The 19,320-nt window shown below is 41.6% G+C and overlaps 1 protein-coding gene across 9 annotated transcripts in view; it reads right to left on the minus strand.

Annotated features, from left to right (window-relative positions):
* Positions 1-4,378: 4,378 nt before the first annotated feature.
* Lpar1 (lysophosphatidic acid receptor 1) overlaps positions 4,379-19,320 on the minus strand; it is a 126,091-nt gene continuing 111,149 nt past the window's right edge. For all 9 annotated transcript variants that reach the window (XM_076564271.1, XM_042271205.2, XM_076564274.1 and 6 more), the window contains one exon: positions 4,379-6,781. In XM_076564271.1, the coding sequence (XP_076420386.1) occupies positions 6,480-6,781 (302 nt within the window). In that variant the 3' untranslated portion in view covers positions 4,379-6,479. The remainder of the gene's footprint in view (positions 6,782-19,320) is intronic.

Raw genomic sequence — 19,320 nt, forward strand, 5'->3', positions numbered from 1 at the left:
TCTCCAAAACTGAACATATACTCAGACACAAAGCAACTCTAAAAGATACAAGAAAGTTGAAAGAACAACCTACATCCTATCTGACCACCACAGATTAAAGCTGTATACCAACATCAGAAAGTTTGCAAACTCATGGAAACTGAACCACTCACTACTAAATGAAAAATAGATCAAGAAAGAAGTGAAAGACTTTCTAGAATTGAATGAAAATGAATACACACCATACCCAAACATATGGGACACAAGGAAGGAGGTTCTAAGAGGCAGGTTCACAGCACTAAGCACCTACATAAAAAAGCTGGAGACATCTCATACCAGTAATTTAACAGCACACATGAAAGCTCTAGGACAAAAAGAAGAAATCACACCCAGAAAGAGTAGATGGCAAGAAATAATCAAACTTGGGGCTGAAAATAATAAAATAGAAACAAGCAAACAACAGCACAATGATACAAAGAATCAATAAAACAAGCTGGTTCTTTAAGAAAAAGCAATAAGATTGACAAACACTTATCCAAATTAACTAATAGGCAGAGAGAGAATATCTAAATGAGTAAAATTAGAAATGAAAGGGAGACATAACAACAGACACCAAAGAAATCAAGAAAATCCTAAAGATATACTTTAAAACCTACACTCCATCAAATTAGAAGATCTAAAAGAAATGGGTAATTTTCTTGATATATACCACTTACAAAGTTATATCAAAATCAGATAAGCAGCTTAAACAAGCCTATAAGTCCTAATGAAATAAAAGCAATAATTAAAAGTCTCCCAACTATCAAAAGCCCAGGGCTACATGGTTTTAGCACAGAACTATACAAGACTTTTTAAGAAGAGTTGATGCCAATACTCTTCAAATCATTCCACAAAATGAAAACAGAAGGAACATTGTCCAATTCGTTTTATGAGGCCAGTTACCCTGACACCCAAACCACCTAAAGACCCAACAAAGAGAGAGAATTACAGACCAATTTCCCTTGTGAACATAGATGTGAAAATTCTCAATAAAGTACTTGCAAACAGAACCCAAGAACACATAAGGAAAAGATTATCTGCCATGATCAAGCAGGCTACATCCCAGAGATGTAGGGGTGGTTGAACACACCCATCAATAAATGTAATCCACCATATAAAAAAACTGAAAGTCAAAAACCACATGATTATTTTATTAGATGCTTAAAAGGCCTTTAACAAAATCCAACACCCCTTCATGATAAATGAAGAGATTAGGGACACAAGGAATATACCTCAACATAATAAAGGTAGTTTACTGAAAGGCCATAGCCAACATCAACTTAAATGGAGAGAAACTCAAAGCAATTCCACTAAAATCAGGAACAAGACAAGGTTGTCCACTCTTTTCATATCTATTCAATATTGTCCTTGATATCTTAGCTAGATCAAGCATACAACTAAAAGAGATCAAGGAATACAAATTGGAAAGGAAGAAGTCAAAGTATCTTTATTTGTAGATGATATGATAGTATGCATAAGGGACCCAAAGAGTTCCCCCAGGAAACTCCTACAGCTGATAAATAATTTTAGCAAAGTAGCTGAATACAAAATTAACTCACAAAAATCAGTAGCCCTCCTATATACAAATGACAAATGGACTGAGAAAGAAATCTTGGAAATAAAATCTTTCACAATAGCCTCAAATAATATCAAATATCTTGGGGTACTTCTACCAAGCAAGTAAAGAGCTATATATGTGATAAAAACTTTAAGACATCAAAAGAAAGACAAGAAAGAAAGAAAGAAAGAAGGAAGGAAGGAAGGAAGGAAGGAAGGAAGGAAGGAAGGAAGGAAGGAAGGAAAGAACTGAAAAAGATTTCAGAAGATGGAGAGATCTCCCATGCTCATGGATCAGTAAGATTAATAAAGTAAAAATGGCCACCCCACCAAAAGCTATCTACAGATTCAGTGCAATATCTATCAATAATCCAACATAATTCTTCACAGATTTTGAAAGGAGAGTTTTCAGCTTCATGTGAAAACATAACAAACCCAGGATCACCAGAAGAGTCTTGAATAATAAAAGAACTGCTGGAGGTATCACCATCCCTGATTTCAAGTTGTACATCAAAGCTATAGTAATAAAAACGGGACAGTATGGGAACAGAAACAGAGATGTTGATCAATGAAATCAAATTGAAGACCCAGACATAAATCCACACACCTATGTACACCTGAGCTTTGATTGAAAAAAAAAAGCCAGAAATACACACTGAAAAAAAGGCACTTCAACAAATGGTACTGGTCACACTGGATGCCTGCATGTAGAAGAATACAACTAGATCCATACTTATTACACTGCACAAAATTTAATTCCAATTGGATCAAAGACCCCAACAGAAAACTAGAAACACTGAGCCTGACAGAAGAGAAAGTATGGGAATAGCCTTGAATTCATTGGCACAGAAGACTTTCTGAACAGAACACCATTAGCACAGGAACTATGATCAATAATTAATAAATGGGACCTCATGAAACTGAGAAGCTTCTGCACAGCAAGCGACACTGCCGTTCAGACCTCTGGCAACCTACAGAGTGGGGAAAGATTTTTACAAACTACATATCTGATATAGGGCTAATATCCAAAATATATAAAGAATTCAAATAATTAGATATCAAGAAAACAAATAACCCAACTGAAAATTGGGGTACATACCTAAACAGAATTCTCAAAGGAGGAAACTCAGATGACTGTGGAACACTCAAAGAAATGTTCAACATCATCCTTAGTTGTCAGAGAAATACAAATAAAAACTACTCTGAGATTTCATCTTACACCCATCAGAATGGCTAAGTTCAATAAAACAAGTGATGGTTCATGGATGTGTAGTAAGGGGAACACTCATCCATCGATGGCAGGAGTGCAAACTTGTATGGCCACTGCAGTATGGAAACCAGTGTGACAGTTCTTCAGGAAGATGGGAATCCATCTACCTCAAGATCCAGCTCTACCACTCTTGGGCAGATACCCAAAGGTCACTTCATCCTACCACAGAGACACATGCTCAACCATGTTCATTGCTGCTCTATTCATACTAGCTAAAAATTGGAAAGAATGTAGATGTCCCTCCATAGAAGAATAGATAAAGAAAATGCGGTACATTTACACAGTGGTACATTTTTTCAGCCATTAAAAAATAAAATCCAAAGGTAAATGGATGGGACTAGAAAAAAAAAATCCTGAGTGACATATCCCAAACCCAGTGGATTAGCTCTTAAGTCAATAATAACCAAGCTATAATCCATAGAACCACAGAGGTTTGGTATAGAGTTAGTAATGGGGGGTGGGCAGGCACAGATAGATGTCATTAGGAAAGGGAAATAGAGTACAGTTATGGATGTATGGGGAGTGAAATGGGAAGATCAAATGGTGAGGGGAGACTGGGAAAATGAGGGAGGGAATATGGGGAAAGACAGCTAAAATTAAGGGCCATTTGAGGGGTGGTATGGAAACCTAATATGGTAGAAGCTTACTAAAATATATACATAGATGAAAGCAACCTAAATGAAATCACCAAACAACGACTATATCTTGTCACCAATGAAGCTATCAATTTTGGAATTAAGCTACATCTAATTGAGTTGTTGGACTAAGGGGTCCCATAGCAATTCCCAAACAACCCAGGATATTGCCAAGTCTATAGGTTGCTCTCCAAAAACTGACACCAAGGCCCCATTGCTAAAGCCAATACCTACCCAACTCACTGAACATGGAGAAGGTGAGAGTGAGAGACCTTGGAGCACTCAGCCCCAAACAGGAGGTCTCCATCAAATCCCTCACCTCAGGGATCAGGGAACCCTGCAGAAGAGGAGGCAGAAAGAGTGTGAGAGCCAGAAGTAATGGAGAAGACAAGGCCCTCTAAATCAACATGATCAAAGCTCATATGAACTCACAGAGGCTGGAGCAGCCTGCACAGGACCTGCAAGAGTCTGCACCAGGACCTTTACACATACGTTATGGTAGCTCCCGGTTTAGTATTTGTATGGGATTCCTGAGTGTGCGAACAAGTGGGTCTCTGTTTCTTGTGCCTTCTCTTGGGATCTTTTCCTTGTGTTTATTTGTTTTGTCCAATTCTGATACTTTTAGTTTTTGTTTTATCCTACTATATTGTGTTTATTTTACTTAAAATAAATAAATAATAATAAAAAATCTCTTGGAAATACCTCGCTCTAGCAGCCACCCTGTTGGAGTAGCACATCCTTCATGGATCTCATGGGACAGGAACCCGTCTCTCAGATGGAGGAATAGTTGCTGCTTCACCTCAGACTGTTAAGTTAAAGAAGATTGGAGAGGGAAGACACCATAGGACAAGCCAGAAGTTTTCCGAACAACAGAAACAGCACTGACGAGAACCACACATTGGCAAACACTGATTGAGAATGATTTATTAGGGTCCAATTAGTATGCATTTCAATTCAAATAATCCTTATCGCCCCCATAAAAATGGCGTTAATAAACGTCCAAGTTCATTTCACTCATTTCCAGAATAAAACTTCTGCATTTTGTGTAAACTCTGAGCGAAATCTTTCTCCTGCTAACTGGCTCTCCACCTGCTTTTTTTTGTTCACCAGACACATTTCATGGGCCTTCCCTCTGTGCAGACAAGGGCCACACTTCACCTTCCCCTTCCCTAGAATGCCACTCTCTTCAGGACTTCTTTCTCTCAAACATCCTCCTGACCTTCCCACACCTGCTTCAGGGCTGTATTTCTTCCTCGTTTCTCCTTTTAGCACATCAATAGGGCCACCAGTCACCTGGACAATGTACCAGGCATCTCTGAGGACGATCATCTATTGGGCGATTGCTGGAGACACACACACAGCAGCCAGTTGCTAACAGACCCCACCCAGGCTACTTAGTAGAGCAATGCTGGACTCACTTCTGTGATTTCTTTGTGTTTTCTTCAATTCGACGTGACAACCGTGTCTGCCAAGAATGGGATCACCATTCCCTCAAAACACGAGAGGGAAATCACTAGCTACATTAGGTCATCTTGGTTATTGGGAAACATCTTGTTAAGAAGTCATTCTCAACTTGAGTAACCACTGTGTTTCTTCTGTAAAAAGGTAACTTTAGGGACATTTACACTGCCACTCCTGCAGTTTGAAAGTAGAATGTCCCTTTTTATAAAGTGAAAACACATGAGGACATTTCACATTTTAAAAAGTAGGTCCTTCATGGGAATAGGTCCTAAGTAAATAATCAATGATACTGGCAAAGTCTTATGTACACAAGATTCTTCCAATATTATAATAATGAAAATTTTTAAAAAAATCTAGTCAACAATACAGGAATGGTTAAATAAACTGAGCTGTATCCATTAAATGGAATATTATATGGCCGCTAACACTGTTTTTGTAAAAAAAAAAAAACATAATAATAATGCCATAGGAAAACCTAGCAATTCTGAAAGAAAAAGTTACAAAAAAATTTACAATATCATTCCAATTATGTAAAAAAGTATATAATATATGTCTGTAGGCATACATGCACGAGCTGGTAAAGATGGCTACCTCTGGGTTGTTATATCAGTAATCTTTCTTTTCTTATTCTTTCTCATACAGTTCTGCAATTTTCAAGTTTTCTATATTAAGTATGTATTATTTTATAACTTGGAAAACCACAGGCTTTAAAAAAACATCTGCTAATGTCCTGGCAATAAGAATGCACTTGGGTGTCTTAACTACGTGGTGACAGTACCACCACACTTCATCTTCTCCCAGGTTTTTAGAGTATACACTCTTTGGGTGATAAGATCGCACTCCCCGCCTTTCATGCCTGTTCCAATACCTTAAAAGGTCAAGTGGTGAGGATATTGTTTCTTCCACAGCCCAAATGAATACTGACTTTTACTAGATTCTTCTATCCCCTAGAAGAGTTAAAATATTATCCTTTCATCTTTAAAGAAAAACATACTGTATACACATGCCACATGCTTGCTTTCTAAACAAACACAAAAAACATTCTAATTTACAGTTTTCCTCCATAGTGGAAAAAAAATTCTCCTATGTCAATTTAACAGTCTTTTCAACCAGAAACACGCTGACAGGAATAAACATACTTATTAAGTGAAATGTATCCTCCAGAGTTTCTTGTTTTGTATTTTAAAGGGGAAGCCTGTATGAAGTCGTGTGCTCAATTTGGCAGATTTCTCTTCTGGCTTAGGCCAAACCACACAAAATCTTTTAAGTCTAGCTGGTGAAGGCTACACGGTCACCCCAGAGTCTGTTTCTGAATTCCACTGCAAGACATACACTTTCTATTTTCCAAAGAAGGAGGAGGGGTGGGGGCGCCACATAGGTTCATCCCCAGGCTATGTCAAGTCTCTTGGGTCTAGGGACAAATACTGCCATTGGTTAGTGTTTAAGTACAGGAGTAGCTTCCTCTCCTCTGGCTCCCCACCTTGCCCTGGCAATAGGGGTGGGGGTTCACAGCTTCACAGAGGCTGGCTGGCTTCCTTCTAAACCACAGAGTGGTCATTGCTGTGAGCTCCAGCCAGAATGGTGTGGTTGAGGGAGGAGGCTGAGCGGTCGGAGCCTTCCGTGGGGCCATTGGCGTTCTCACTGCGCTGGCAGCACAGGATCTGCCTGAAGGTGGCGCTCATCTCTTTGTCACGGTAGGAGTAGATGATGGGGTTCATGGCGGAGTTGAACTCAGCGAGGAGGAGGAAGAACTTCTCATAGGCCAGGACGTTGCACTGTGGACAACACACATCCAGCAGTAACAAGACCAGTCCCGGTGTCCAGCAGATAATAAAGGCACCTATGGCGACAGGGGAGGGGTCAAGTATTAGAAGGAGAATAATGAATATCATTATGAAATGTGTAACCAAAAAGGCACATGATCTCAGGTCTGTGTGCAAATCCTGAGACCAGAGCCACCAATCATGGAGACAACTGAAATGTTTGCTTCGGCAATAGAAGAAATAGTCACCTTAATAATGTGCTGTTGACTCAAGTCCTAGCTAAACCTGAGGGTGTATGACATATGAACACTTTTGAACAGACCACAGAGTTTGATGGATAGCTGTTCCATGAGAAAATGCATTAGGAATATACACTACTACATGAGTTCTTAAAAACTAAAATCTCATACAGGCATGGTTGCGGGGGGAGGGGCAAAAGGTAGACATTAATGACACAAGCCTCCAGGTTTATTGAAGATGCAGTTTCTATTTTCTGTTTACCAGTGCACAAATCATTGCTGTGCCTTTTAGGGAACTAGGCGTTTAAGCAAATTGAATTTTTGTCTCATTTTTCTCATCTGAAAAACATACCTCTTGGGGTTGGCTATAGAATGTAAAGGAATGCTAAGAAAATAATCACCCAGTGTACTTTAACAACCCCAACAACAACGTTGTTATTCCAAGATCTGTGGCGCGTAAACAGCAGCTTCCAGTGATGAATGTTTTCGTTTTTAACCCAGCAATCAAAGTTCTGGCATACACTTTACAAATGATAACTCACCTAAGCTGCACATATAACAGGCAAACTGAAACCCCACTGTACAAACAGAGAAACTGAGACCCAGAAGGTTTAAATGCCTCACTTAAAAGATCACTGCACTGGAAAGGGGTAAACAAGAGGCAAACCCCAGATTTTCTACTCCTGCCACCTGGCTCTGGAGTCCACATTCCTGAAAGTACTACATTATCCTTCCACTCTTCGCGACTTGTAAAGTTAAATATTTGTAACCAAATTTTATGTCTCAGCTGTTTTCTAACTTAGATCAACTCTCTGCTTTCTCCCCCGCAACTACTCTGCATTATTAAGATTTTTCTATAATCACAAGTGGTTTGGAAATTCAGATGGTAAAAGATATGCCATCTTATTTAGTTTCTGAGATCACTTTCCATTTGGAGCTAAGGGAACGTGTAAGTCATGAGATGATTAATTAGCCTTGATCACTATATTATCTTAGCATGTACTGGAGGGTCTTCTACTGAAGGAATATGGTAGCCAGGGGCGCAGTGTATGCTATTATTCGTCAGCTAAGAGGCCCCATGTTGGATAAACAGCTATCTAGTAGACAGAGGGTGAGTCGGGAGAAGCCTCACACGCATTTGGATCTTTATATCCACACAGTTACACAGGGTGGTGCTGGCCTCGGTGGGTGTAAACTTAGACTGGAGTACTCAGCTTGGATCAGTCTCAAGGATTGGTTTTCATAAAAAGTAAACAAATGTGACTTAGTCTCCAAACAGCCAACTTTAAATAGGAGCTTGCCTTCCTTCCTTCCTTCCTTCCTTCCTTCCTTCCTTCCTTCCTTCCTTCCTTCCTTCCTTCCTTCCTTCCTTCCCTCCCTTCTTTCTTCTCTCTCTCTCTCTCTCTCTCTCTCTCTCTCTCTCTCTCTCTCTCTCTCTCTCTCTCTCTCTCTGAACCTATTCAGCAGGGAAATACAAATAAAGCAAGAAGAAAAGTCCTCCATAAAGCTCTTTGTTCTGTAACACTAGTGTGTATTGGTTTGAAACCGCTGTTCACTTTGAAGACCATCCAAGGTGCTTCATTTTTCTTATAAATTCAATACTCTCGACTCTCCTCAGAGAGTGAAAACAATATTCCAAATATCAGCAGATAATAGCCAGACCACTATCTGAACCTTAATAAAAGTGTTAACAGAGCCTTCATTCCAAGCCCTTGAATTTCCTTTATTGAAAATCACTCAGAGAGCTAAACATGAAGGGAAATCAAAGGAATGCCTCTTGGGTTTCAGAAATAATGCCTTATTCATTGAGAAGCCAGGAAAGAAATTATTCTCAGGGTGGAAAATGCTTGGATGGAAAATCCACGGTCCCTTTATTCATCTACTTGGAACACACACACACACACACACACACACACACACACACACACACACACACCCGGGAATGGGAAAGCAATCCTAAAAGTTCCTTTTCCCTTTTCCTTTATTAAAGCTCTACTTGAGCTTACCTGGCTCCAAGCACAGGCAGATACATTTGAAAGAAAACAGCCTCTGTTCCCTGTTGGCAACACAAGGGGAAGCCCTTCGCGTACAGTTGCTCAGTCGCTTGACTTTGACCAGAAAAGGATTCAAACACAATCACAGGTTGTTTACGGTTCCTCCCAATGCTCACATTCAAGAAGAGCAGTCTGTTTAGGAAGGAGATGGCTCTAGAAATGAGACTTTGCACTTAACTTTTAGACGGAAAAAAAAAAAAAAAGCCAGGCAGTGGTGGCACATGTCTTTAATTCCAGCACTTGGCAGGCAGAGGCAGGCAGATCTCTGAGTTAGAGACCAGCCTAGTCTCCAGGACAGCCAAGGCTGCATAGAGAGAGACCCTGTCTTGAAAAAAATCCAAAAACAAAATACAAAAAACAAACAAACAAAAAAAACACCCAAAAAACAAACAAACAAACAAAAAAAAGCACCCTGTTAGATTTGGCCACAGGAAGTGGGAAATGCCACAGCCTGACAGGAGCCAGCTATGTGAACACTTTGTGAGGAAACTCAGAGTCCTCTTCATTCTTCACAGGAAGGAACTGGTTTTAGAACTGTGATTAGGCCTGACCACATTGTCTCAGAGTCTTCAAGACTCAATCAAGTGTCTTCATGATACACAGTTGACAGCCTCAGAAATCCACATTGAAAACCAGTCACAGGGACCTTTCCCACCCTCCTTCCCTTCTCTTTCTCAGGGGTGTCTTGAATCAAGCTGACCCAAAGACAACAGTGTATTCTAGAAGGGGAACAGGGGGCCTGGAAAAGTCCAAGGTGACTGAGCTCCTAAGTCATAGTGAACGGTAGTTTGAAATCAAATTTGCTCAAGTGACAGGTTTCCCTCTGTGCTTCTAAGAACCAAAGCCTCATCCATTTTTATTTCCTTTTTTAAAATAAGTAGACAACTCTAACTGAGTTGGGTCATCCGGCTCCATATGTGCATGATGGACCACATCCAGTCTGCAGATTTGGATGTGCACACACAAGCACATGCGTAGAGATGCGCTGATGAGTTGAACAGAACCCCCATGTCATTATCTGCAAAGCAGAGAAGCAGCAGCTCTCTTCCTACCCCACAGGGCACGAGGAGCAATGGGCAAATGTCCCTTCCACCGTCCGCCTCCCAGTGTTGGAGTGTCGCAGAGGAGGAAGCTTGTGCATACGGCTCTGGGGTAGATCCTCGGCACAGAAGAACATGAAAGCATGATATGAGCCATGAAGAGCTGGGGTTTACAGAGCTACCCACATTGCCAGACAGTCCCAGGACTCACAGTTAGGCATGGAAGGAAACCAAGAAGGAAGAGAGAGAGGGAGCAGAAGGGAGCCACTCCGCTGCAGGTGGCTCTGTGGCTTCTCAGCTCCATACTTCACCGGACGGGAAATAAAAATAATATAGAATTCCCGTGGCAAGGCTGCTTTTGGTGTTCTCTTTATTTGGCATATCTCTGACGGCAGATTCTCTACAGACCAAGGCACACAACCAAAGAATGGTATTCAACAGTATGAAAGAGAGGAAGTACAAATAGTTTGTGGTTACATATTGTAAAACCAGAAGTGGCAGAAGATAAGGTGTCCAAGGCCAGGAAAACCCTGTGTATCTGGCTAAGACGTTCATTTTCCAGCTTAGCACTGGTTCTCAGCTTGAATGGCATATAATAATAATGCAGATGGGGACTTGTAAGGAATGATGACCTTCATTTTAATCTCATTGGCCTCAACTGCCAGATTTTCATTTCAAAAACAGATTAGTGACAGTGGAAGAAGAACATGACCAAGATAAGTAGAATGTGTGTTTGTATGTGCACACATGCACGTGTGCATATATATGTATGTATATATACTCGGTTATTTCTAGTTTCTAAAATAGGAGTAAGTAGAGCCCAAATCAGGGTAGCAACACCAGGAAAGCAGTGTAGACTAGGAAAGTATTTGTGAGGCTGTCCTCCACCTGATGGTGAGGAAGAGGGAGAGTCTGCCATGACTTCTGGGTTTTCAACTTGAATGAAGCATGAACAGTACCTTTTGTGGAGGGAGGAAACGAGAGAAAGTGCTAGGTCAGCATTCTGTTGGTGGAAGTGGGGAGCAACAGTTGACAGTCTCGGTAGTCTCGTGTGGTGTGTTTTGTCTGAGGCACCTGAAGGATATCAGAGGGGGTGCCTTCAAGTCACCCCGCTAAGCTCCTGGGAGACTGAGTCTGGGGAGCCTTGACTCAGTGTGCAGAAAGATCCCCCTGACTGGTCTCGGTCACGAGGAAGATGGGGGTGGGAGGCTATTCAAAAAATGTCTGAGGGTTGCCTTTCCCTGGACAAGCTGCAATTCCTTCTTACACATCTGTCAAAGCAATCCTGGAGGGCCCGGTGCCCACATAAATGGAAAGAGAGGTGCTGGAATGTTGGTCCAAGAGGCAGGGAGGGAGGGGCAGCTTTGGAACAACAGGTCACAGCTGCAGACCACGGTCCTATAACCACACCATGCCTCCGACCACACAACCCACCAGACCCACCCACGGCACGAAGCTCACCACCTGCTCTCCCAATCAGCTGCTTCTCTGCAGTGGCTCTCTCCTAACCAGTTGATCTTCCATTCTTTGCTTTCATATGGAGCACAAAAACCAAAGCTAAAGAAAAATCAGGTAGCAGGGGCCAGAGAAGACCCCTAGAAAGAGAGCCCAAGACTTTGGATGAGCAAAGCAGAAAGCATTACCAGTCTGGGCTGGCAAAATTGTGTTTTCATAAAAAATTCAGGAATTCCACAGATCTGGACGAGTCAAGGTAAATCAATTCTACAGCAGCCCCGCACCCAAGTTAACCTCTCCGTGACTTTATTCTTTTCATTTCTCTAACAGGGACTTCAAACATTTTTTTCTTTCTCCTGGTGCCATTGAATTTGTGTATTCCCTCGGGGAAGTCCAGTTAGATCCCAGAATCCATTCCAATTTCAGTTCATCTCTGAAGGTCCATTGTGGTTCTGCTGTAACAGTTCTTATCTGACATGTCTTAAAAGAATCTCAGGTAGTTCTGGGATGTTTTGATCACACTATGATACTCTCGAGACTGCCAGTAAAGTTTACTTTGAATCAGCGGGTGGAGCTAGCCACTAGCTGACTAAAATTAACCATAGAGGTTTTGGAGGACCCAGGACATGTATAGCAACTCAGGAAGTAGTGGGGAGGGGCTAAGAAAGATTCTCAGCCTTTTAGATGGAGGACTGAGAGAGAGGAGGTCTCTGGTTGCTTCTCCATGGCTTCTTTGATCATTCAAGTTCTTACCCTGACTCCTGAGTTTTTATTGATAAAGAATACTTGGATTAATTAGATAAATGCTTCAGGTAGTGAACCTTAGACATAATAAAGCTTATTCCCCTGTCCAGTAGCTAAGGGGTCATTAGGATGTAACTATATGGGGTATGTTTAGGCAGTATTGGGGACTGAACCCAGAGCCTCATGCATGCTAAGCAAATGCTTTACACTGAGATAGACCCCAACGCCTTTCAACATTATTTTGAGAGTGACTCTTACCAGGCTGCCCAGGAGGACCCTGAGCTAGAATAATCTAGCCCAAGTGGGTCTTGAACTTGCAATCTTCCTACCTCAGCCTCCCCGGTTGTTGGGATTCCAGGTTTGTGCCACCAGTCCCAGCTTGTGATGGCCTTTAGAGATGAAAGCTTTTTCTAGAAGACTAACCTAGACTGTCATATATTGTTTTTCCTGTCCACTGAAAAGAATTAATTCATATGTTTTATGTCTGTCCTTTATAAAAAGAATTTGTTTTTAATCATGGGCATGCTTGTCTGTGTGATTGGATGCCATGTTTGTGGGTACCTATGGAAGCCAGAGGTGTTGAATCTTCTGGAGCTTGAGTTACAGGCTGTTGTGAGCTGCCTGATGTGGCTGCTGGGAATGAAAACCAGCTCCTTTATGAGAATCATCTATGTTCTTACCCACTAAGCCAGCTCTCCAGCCCTGTGTCGAGATGTCTATCTTAATACCAATTTCACTCCACCTAGTCAGTGTCAAACATTTCCACTTCTGTTTTGTAACCGTTGCGCATGTTTGTGTGTGTGCATATATGTGTGTGTGTGTGTGTATGTGTGTGTGTGTGTGTGTGTGTGTGTGTGTGTGTGTGTGTCTGTGTGTGTGTTCTTATGTGTGAAGGTGGCTGCAGCTGTGCATGTATGGAAGTCAGAGGACCATCTCAGGCATTGGTCCTCACCTCCTACCTTGTTTGAGGCAGGGCCTCTCTTGTTCGCTGCTGCATGTACCCAGCTAGCTGGCAGAGTGGGAGTTACTAGATGTATTGCTGTTACTAGATGTCTAGATGTGGAATGCTATAGTCTAGATCTGGGCTGCCTACCAAAGGTCCATGTGGTAAATAGAGGCTTAGTTGCCATGGCATTATGGAATTCTTGTCTTTTCCCTCCCCCATTTGCAAGAGTCCATGTAACCACTTTCTTCCTAGAAAGTGTGCATAAGCTGGAGGGTGTTTTCTCTCAGAGCACTGTGCTCGAGAATGGAGCACTGCAGACATGACACCTGATGGCACTTCCTCTCTATTTGCTGATACATGGCCTTCTTTACTTCTCAACCGTCACGTGGCACTGACTTCCTGCTTCCTAGACACAACACCTTCTCAGCGGCCGTTAGTGCGCCACTGCCCGTCCCATTCCCAGTTACCCACCCCTACGTCCATCTACTCCCACTCAGTCTCCAGCTGTCATTGCTTTCAGGGCGCCTCCCACAATGAAGTCAAAACCCCTTTCCTCAGTTCTCAGCACTCTGCGACCCTCAATGGTGAAGCATCACACTTGTCATTCAGTGTTTACAGGATCGATATTGGTTACAATTTCCCCTGCCATCAGGCCATCTCTGCTCTCCACTGGACAGTATCCTGTAAAGATCTATTGAATGAATCTTCTTTTCTAAAATCAGTAAATAAAGAACATGCATCATCCCACAAGAAAGTCTGTTCATCAAACTCTTTTCTTACACATGCCTATGTGAAATGTCAATTTATTTACTTTCACTCAGGAAATCACTAATGTTACCAGGGAACATCGGTTCAGATATATTGTCTTTGTTCAAAGTTGTTGTTTGGCTCTTGGTGGGCAGTTTTATTAAGAAGTATTCCATTTTTATTCTGAGTGACTTTCTAGCTATTCTTTTTGTTCCTTGGGGATGACTTTTATAATAGATACTGGATATTTTTAGAATCTACATTCAAATATGACTGATTCCTTACTTTTCTTTTGTATTTTCAGCATCTTGCTTTTTACTTGGCAACTAGGAAGGCATGCTGGACTTCCTTTCCAGGATCAATATTGGGTCTTTAGCTGTTGTTTGTCTGTTTTGTTGCTGGGTAATTCAGGCATTTTGTCAGTGATGGGGAATGGAGAACTAATTTATTTTTCATTTTAAGGGATGATTTCTTTTTTTGTGAGCAGTATTTTCATATAGTAATGCATCCTAACTTAGTCAATAAAATAGTGTCCTCCATCTTTTATAGATGTCAACTAGAACCCATTAGAAGCCAGTTTGTTTCTTATACTAACACGACTTCTATGTAAGCTGTCACTTTATCTTCAGCTGCACTGGAGGGCACCATGCTTTGGGGAGTGACTTCCCATTGGGGGAAAAATGTCTACATACAGGACTGCTTATTTGGGAGAGGATGGTATAATGAACTGCCACCAAAGCTGGTGTTTTGCCTATACCTACATATCCAGTGATGGCAATCTGATGTGTAGGCAAATGCAGTTAGATAACCACCTGAAGAGGGGAGAACAGGAAACACACATACACAATAATTAAGTCAGAGAGAAGCAGCATGGCCATCTGGCCAGCTCCAGGATACACAGGGCCATGCATCTTTTAAGCACACACACACACTACTTCCACCAGCAGCTAAGACACTCAGGAATAGAACATGACATTTGAGGTCTCTGTGAGCACACAAAACAGGAAATTATTGAATTTACCTTCAACAGAACAAACTGTACAGTAGTCTAAACCATGTTAAGAGGGGTCACCACCTGTCCCCTCCTCCCTGTATATACTTTCTCAAGTATATCCACCTCCGTCTCAAAGTAAAGATGTAGCAGGAGCTGAGGCTACAGACTTACCAGAGTATAATTGCCCACCAATAACCAAACATTAATGCCACCCTACAGCCTTACAAAAGATTTTTCTAAAAACTCTTAGATCTCCCAGGAAAATTATTGTTGTCAATTCTAGACGGACATCAGCTAACTTCAAAAGTAACAGTAAAGTTACAGCATGACTATAGCCCAGCTGTTACCAAGGTGATTTGAATAATATTTATCCTGTTCAAGGGATAAATGAACTCCCCAAAATCTTTCCCTTGCAAAAGTTCAACACGAACAGGAAGTTTATAATTGGTTTTGCAACATATTTAATTTTTAGCTATAAATTAAGAGTCTTCCAAATGATGCGCATCTAAACAAGTACTGAAATTTGGCTGAAAATGCTCATAGATTATAGCGAGGGACAAAATCCAATGGATTTTAATCTTGTACTTCATGAACTGCTTTCATGGACCAACATGACATGTACTACTTAGAGGGAAATTTCAAAGGCACAGAAACGTAATGGAAATTTCACTTACTTGTCTTTTTACTGCCAAAGGGGGGAAAAACAGAGTTTGGTCCAAAAGCAAATATTTTGTGTGTTCTTTGCAACCTAAAAATATTTATTACTTGTATTCTTTTCCTAGTGTCCAAAAGACATGAAAAGAAGAATGGCTGAAATTGTCAATGTGATTGTTTTTTTGGAGATCTGTTGAGTCTCCTCTGGCTGCCAGATGTCCTGGGTTGACCTTTTCAAAGCACAGATTCCTGGCAGAGTGGGAGGGAGGTACTGTCTGTTCTGCTATAATATGATAGCTGTGTGCTGAAGATATCTCCTGTTATCAAAAATGTTTGAATCTTTTTAAAGGACAGGTTTAAAAAAATGTAAAAAGAAAGACTTATGAAAAGCAATTATTCAAATGAGAAATGGGTGTTAGGGATGTTCATGATCAAGATTTTCATATCTATGACTATAAGTAATTTTTTGGCATGAACATCAGTTATTTTAATTACAGGTGTTGAATGAAACCCAGAGGATCAGCCCTGACAAAAGCAACTTTCAATGCAATCCAGTAAATTCTCATAGCACAGAAAACCTAAGCAACATCAATCTTTTCTAAATGCTTTAAAGATAAACTGTTGGGCTGGAGAGGTAGCTTGGGGATTAAGAGAATTACTAACTGCTCTTCCAGAGGACCAGGGTTCAATTTCCAGCGCCCACGTGGTGTCTCACAACTGTCTGTAACTCCAGTTCCAGGGGATCCGATAGCCTCTTCTGGCCTCCTCTAGGACAGGCATGGATGTGGAACACATACATGCAGGCAGAACATTCATACAGACAAAAATAAATACAGTCTAAGACATAGGTTGCAGCAATATCATTTTTGAGAATTTATCCTACAAATGTATCCACCTACTGTACAAGTCATGTATAATTCAGGAATTATTTGAAATACTGTTTATTCAAAAGATTAAGAATAACACACTGCCATAGAAAATAAAACAAATCACATTGTAGATAAAAAGTGGACTCATTCAATTTCTAAGAGCCGGATACTCTGTCTTTATTGCTACCAAATGAGCTCAAAAAATTGCATTAGTGAAAAAGAACACAATGTAAAATACGTATAACTTGCCACCAACTCTCTCTTGACAGGAGCATCAGCCAAGAACTGTACAACATGGGCCTCAATTTAGACTAAGAGTCAATTCATTTGAGAAATGTTCAGAACATCATAAAGACGATACATTAGACGTGCTACTCAACTCGAAAAGCAACACCTGTGCGCATGTGCCAATCCTTTGAAACACAGCCCGGGCTTTCTATCCGAGCGTGGGTCTTTCGACTGAGGCCCCATGTCTTCTTCCAAGAAAAAGCCACCACAAGCCACTGCCAACGTGGCCCCTCCATTACGGAGTCAGCACTTAAGACTTTCTCTTGTCTTCTTCATTTTTGCTTTAGAATGTTGTTGTTGTTTTAATCACATTTACATTTTTATTGTGTGTGTGTTTATGTCTGTGAACGCACACGTGCACTGGTGTGCATGTGGAGGTGAGAGGGTAACGTCCTCCTCCTCTTCTCCCACTATGTGGGAGTCGGGGATTGAACTCAGGTCATCAGGCTTGGTGGCAGGGGCCTTTGCCTACTAAGCTGTCCCACCCTCATATTTTTGTTTTTGAGACATGGTTTTACTCCCTAACTCTAGCTGTGAACTTGTGATCCAGTCTGCCTCCCAAAGGTTGAGATTTGTGGGTGAGCACCTCCATGCTCGGCTTACAAGTCTTCCAAAGCAACCTGACTGCAAAGGCCTTGCGGATAGTTCACGGTTCCTCCAGGTTTTCCAAACGGCTTCCCTTTTCAATTTGCTTTCACTTAATATTAGGAGAATATTCACCTCATTTACACATATATGTTTTCTTTGTTTGCATTTATGATTTATCAGACAGTATAAATTATGTAATTATGATAGTTTGGTATAAAGTTTTAGGAACAAAAACAATGTGGTTATGGGTAACTGTCAGGAGTTAAATTACTAGCCTTACAGTGATACTGTACCAATTTTTCTGTTTTTTTTTTAACTCATGCAAACATGAATATTTGTTATATATCAAGTGTTTTTCGAGGTAGTAGGGATATATCAATGAATCAAAGAGGAAAACAAAATTCTCTGCCCTCATTGACCCTGGGTTCTAAAATGGGTAAGAAAAGCACCTAAGAAAGTGAGCACAGTGCCTTTTAGAAGGAGCTGGTACCCGGAGACTGAGCAACAGAAACCCGAGGAGCCCCCTGCAGTAGTGATCCCAGGGGCTACTTGGTATGATTACAAGGGATGCTGCTGCCTTTGAACACAGGAAGGTGACATTTTGATGGTCCCAGTGATATGATTTGCTGATTGGATTTGAGAGGGAAAGAGGAGTCAAGTGGATTTAATGACAGGAAGGCCGCTGATGGTGGTTACATGGCGTTCTGAGAACAGAGGCCTCACTGGGACAGGTTCAAGAGAGGAAAGAAAACGGGCACCGCAAGTAAAGACAAATTGGGTGCAATTTTACTGTAGTAGAAAGAAAAGTGGTTGAGGCATGAAGTGTTACGGTTTACAAAGTTACGGTTTACATCAAGTTGGTGGAGAGGCGATTGAGAACAAACGTGTGGGCTGGAAATGGAGAATGCTTGCTTAGTATGAACAAATCCATAGGTCTAAGCCCCAGTAGTGTGTGAATCAGGCATGATGGGCACGTGTTTGACAGGAGGATCATCAATTCAAGGTCATCTGTGGCTACATAGTGGGTTTGAGGCTAGCCTGGGCTACATGAGACCTTGTCTTCTCCTCTTCCCCTTAAAGAAAGAATAATAGTGTGAATGCAAAGGCATGCATACCTGTGTACCTATATATCCTCATACACATAGAGTCTATTTTTAGAAAGCTATGTCAAAGATGGGTTATTGCCATGGCCAAGGGTTGCCATGAGAACAATGCTTCCCCGTCAATTTCTCTTTACTGGTGTTTTTACCACAATCACTATTTAAAAATTAACTCTAAAATCATATAGAGCTCACTATTGCCACCATTAACATACTTGGTGGTGAATTTAACTGCCAGAAGTTCACTGCACCTCAGTTAATTTGCACTAGAATAGGTATTTCAATAATGAATTCCTCATATAACCCAAGCAAATGACTGTATTATATCCAAGGCAGATTTTTAATAACTCAATAGGCCTGTCTGATGCCACTCAGCTCAGGCAGGTGGAAGCCACCCACCGGCCAGCCTGGATCCTCCAGGCCCGGGCTGTCTGAAGACATCCATGGGCCCTACCTGGCACCCCAGGGCACTGGGCAGGAGGGTGCCATTATGATGAGCAACTGTATAGAGGAGAAATGGGAGAGAGAGAGAGGCAAAATGGCTCATGTCCTGTGGAAAGAGATAGAATGGCTAAAGTGAAGGCAGTGAGGAGCAGGATGACATGGGTAGCCTGCTTGCCACCTGGTGCCATGGCGACCCTGGACCCTGGGCTGCTGCTGAAGGCCATGTCTGGGTCCATGGTCCTATTGCAGCTGGGGTCTGTGTTGACATCCATGGCCCATGTTGCCACCAAAGGCCACAAGGATGCCCAGTGTCTGGGCTGCTACCTGTGGCTATCTATGCAGATGTCAGAAGTCAGTGCTGCCAGGGGCCTTACCAGTCTGAGTGGTCTGCACTGCAACTCTGTGTCATAGAGATGTCCAGGACCAAGCTGCAGCTGAAAGCCATGTCTGGATC

Source organism: Peromyscus maniculatus, chromosome 2 (genome assembly GCF_049852395.1).
Source record: "Peromyscus maniculatus bairdii isolate BWxNUB_F1_BW_parent chromosome 2, HU_Pman_BW_mat_3.1, whole genome shotgun sequence".
Classification (NCBI taxonomy): Eukaryota; Metazoa; Chordata; class Mammalia; order Rodentia; family Cricetidae; genus Peromyscus; species Peromyscus maniculatus.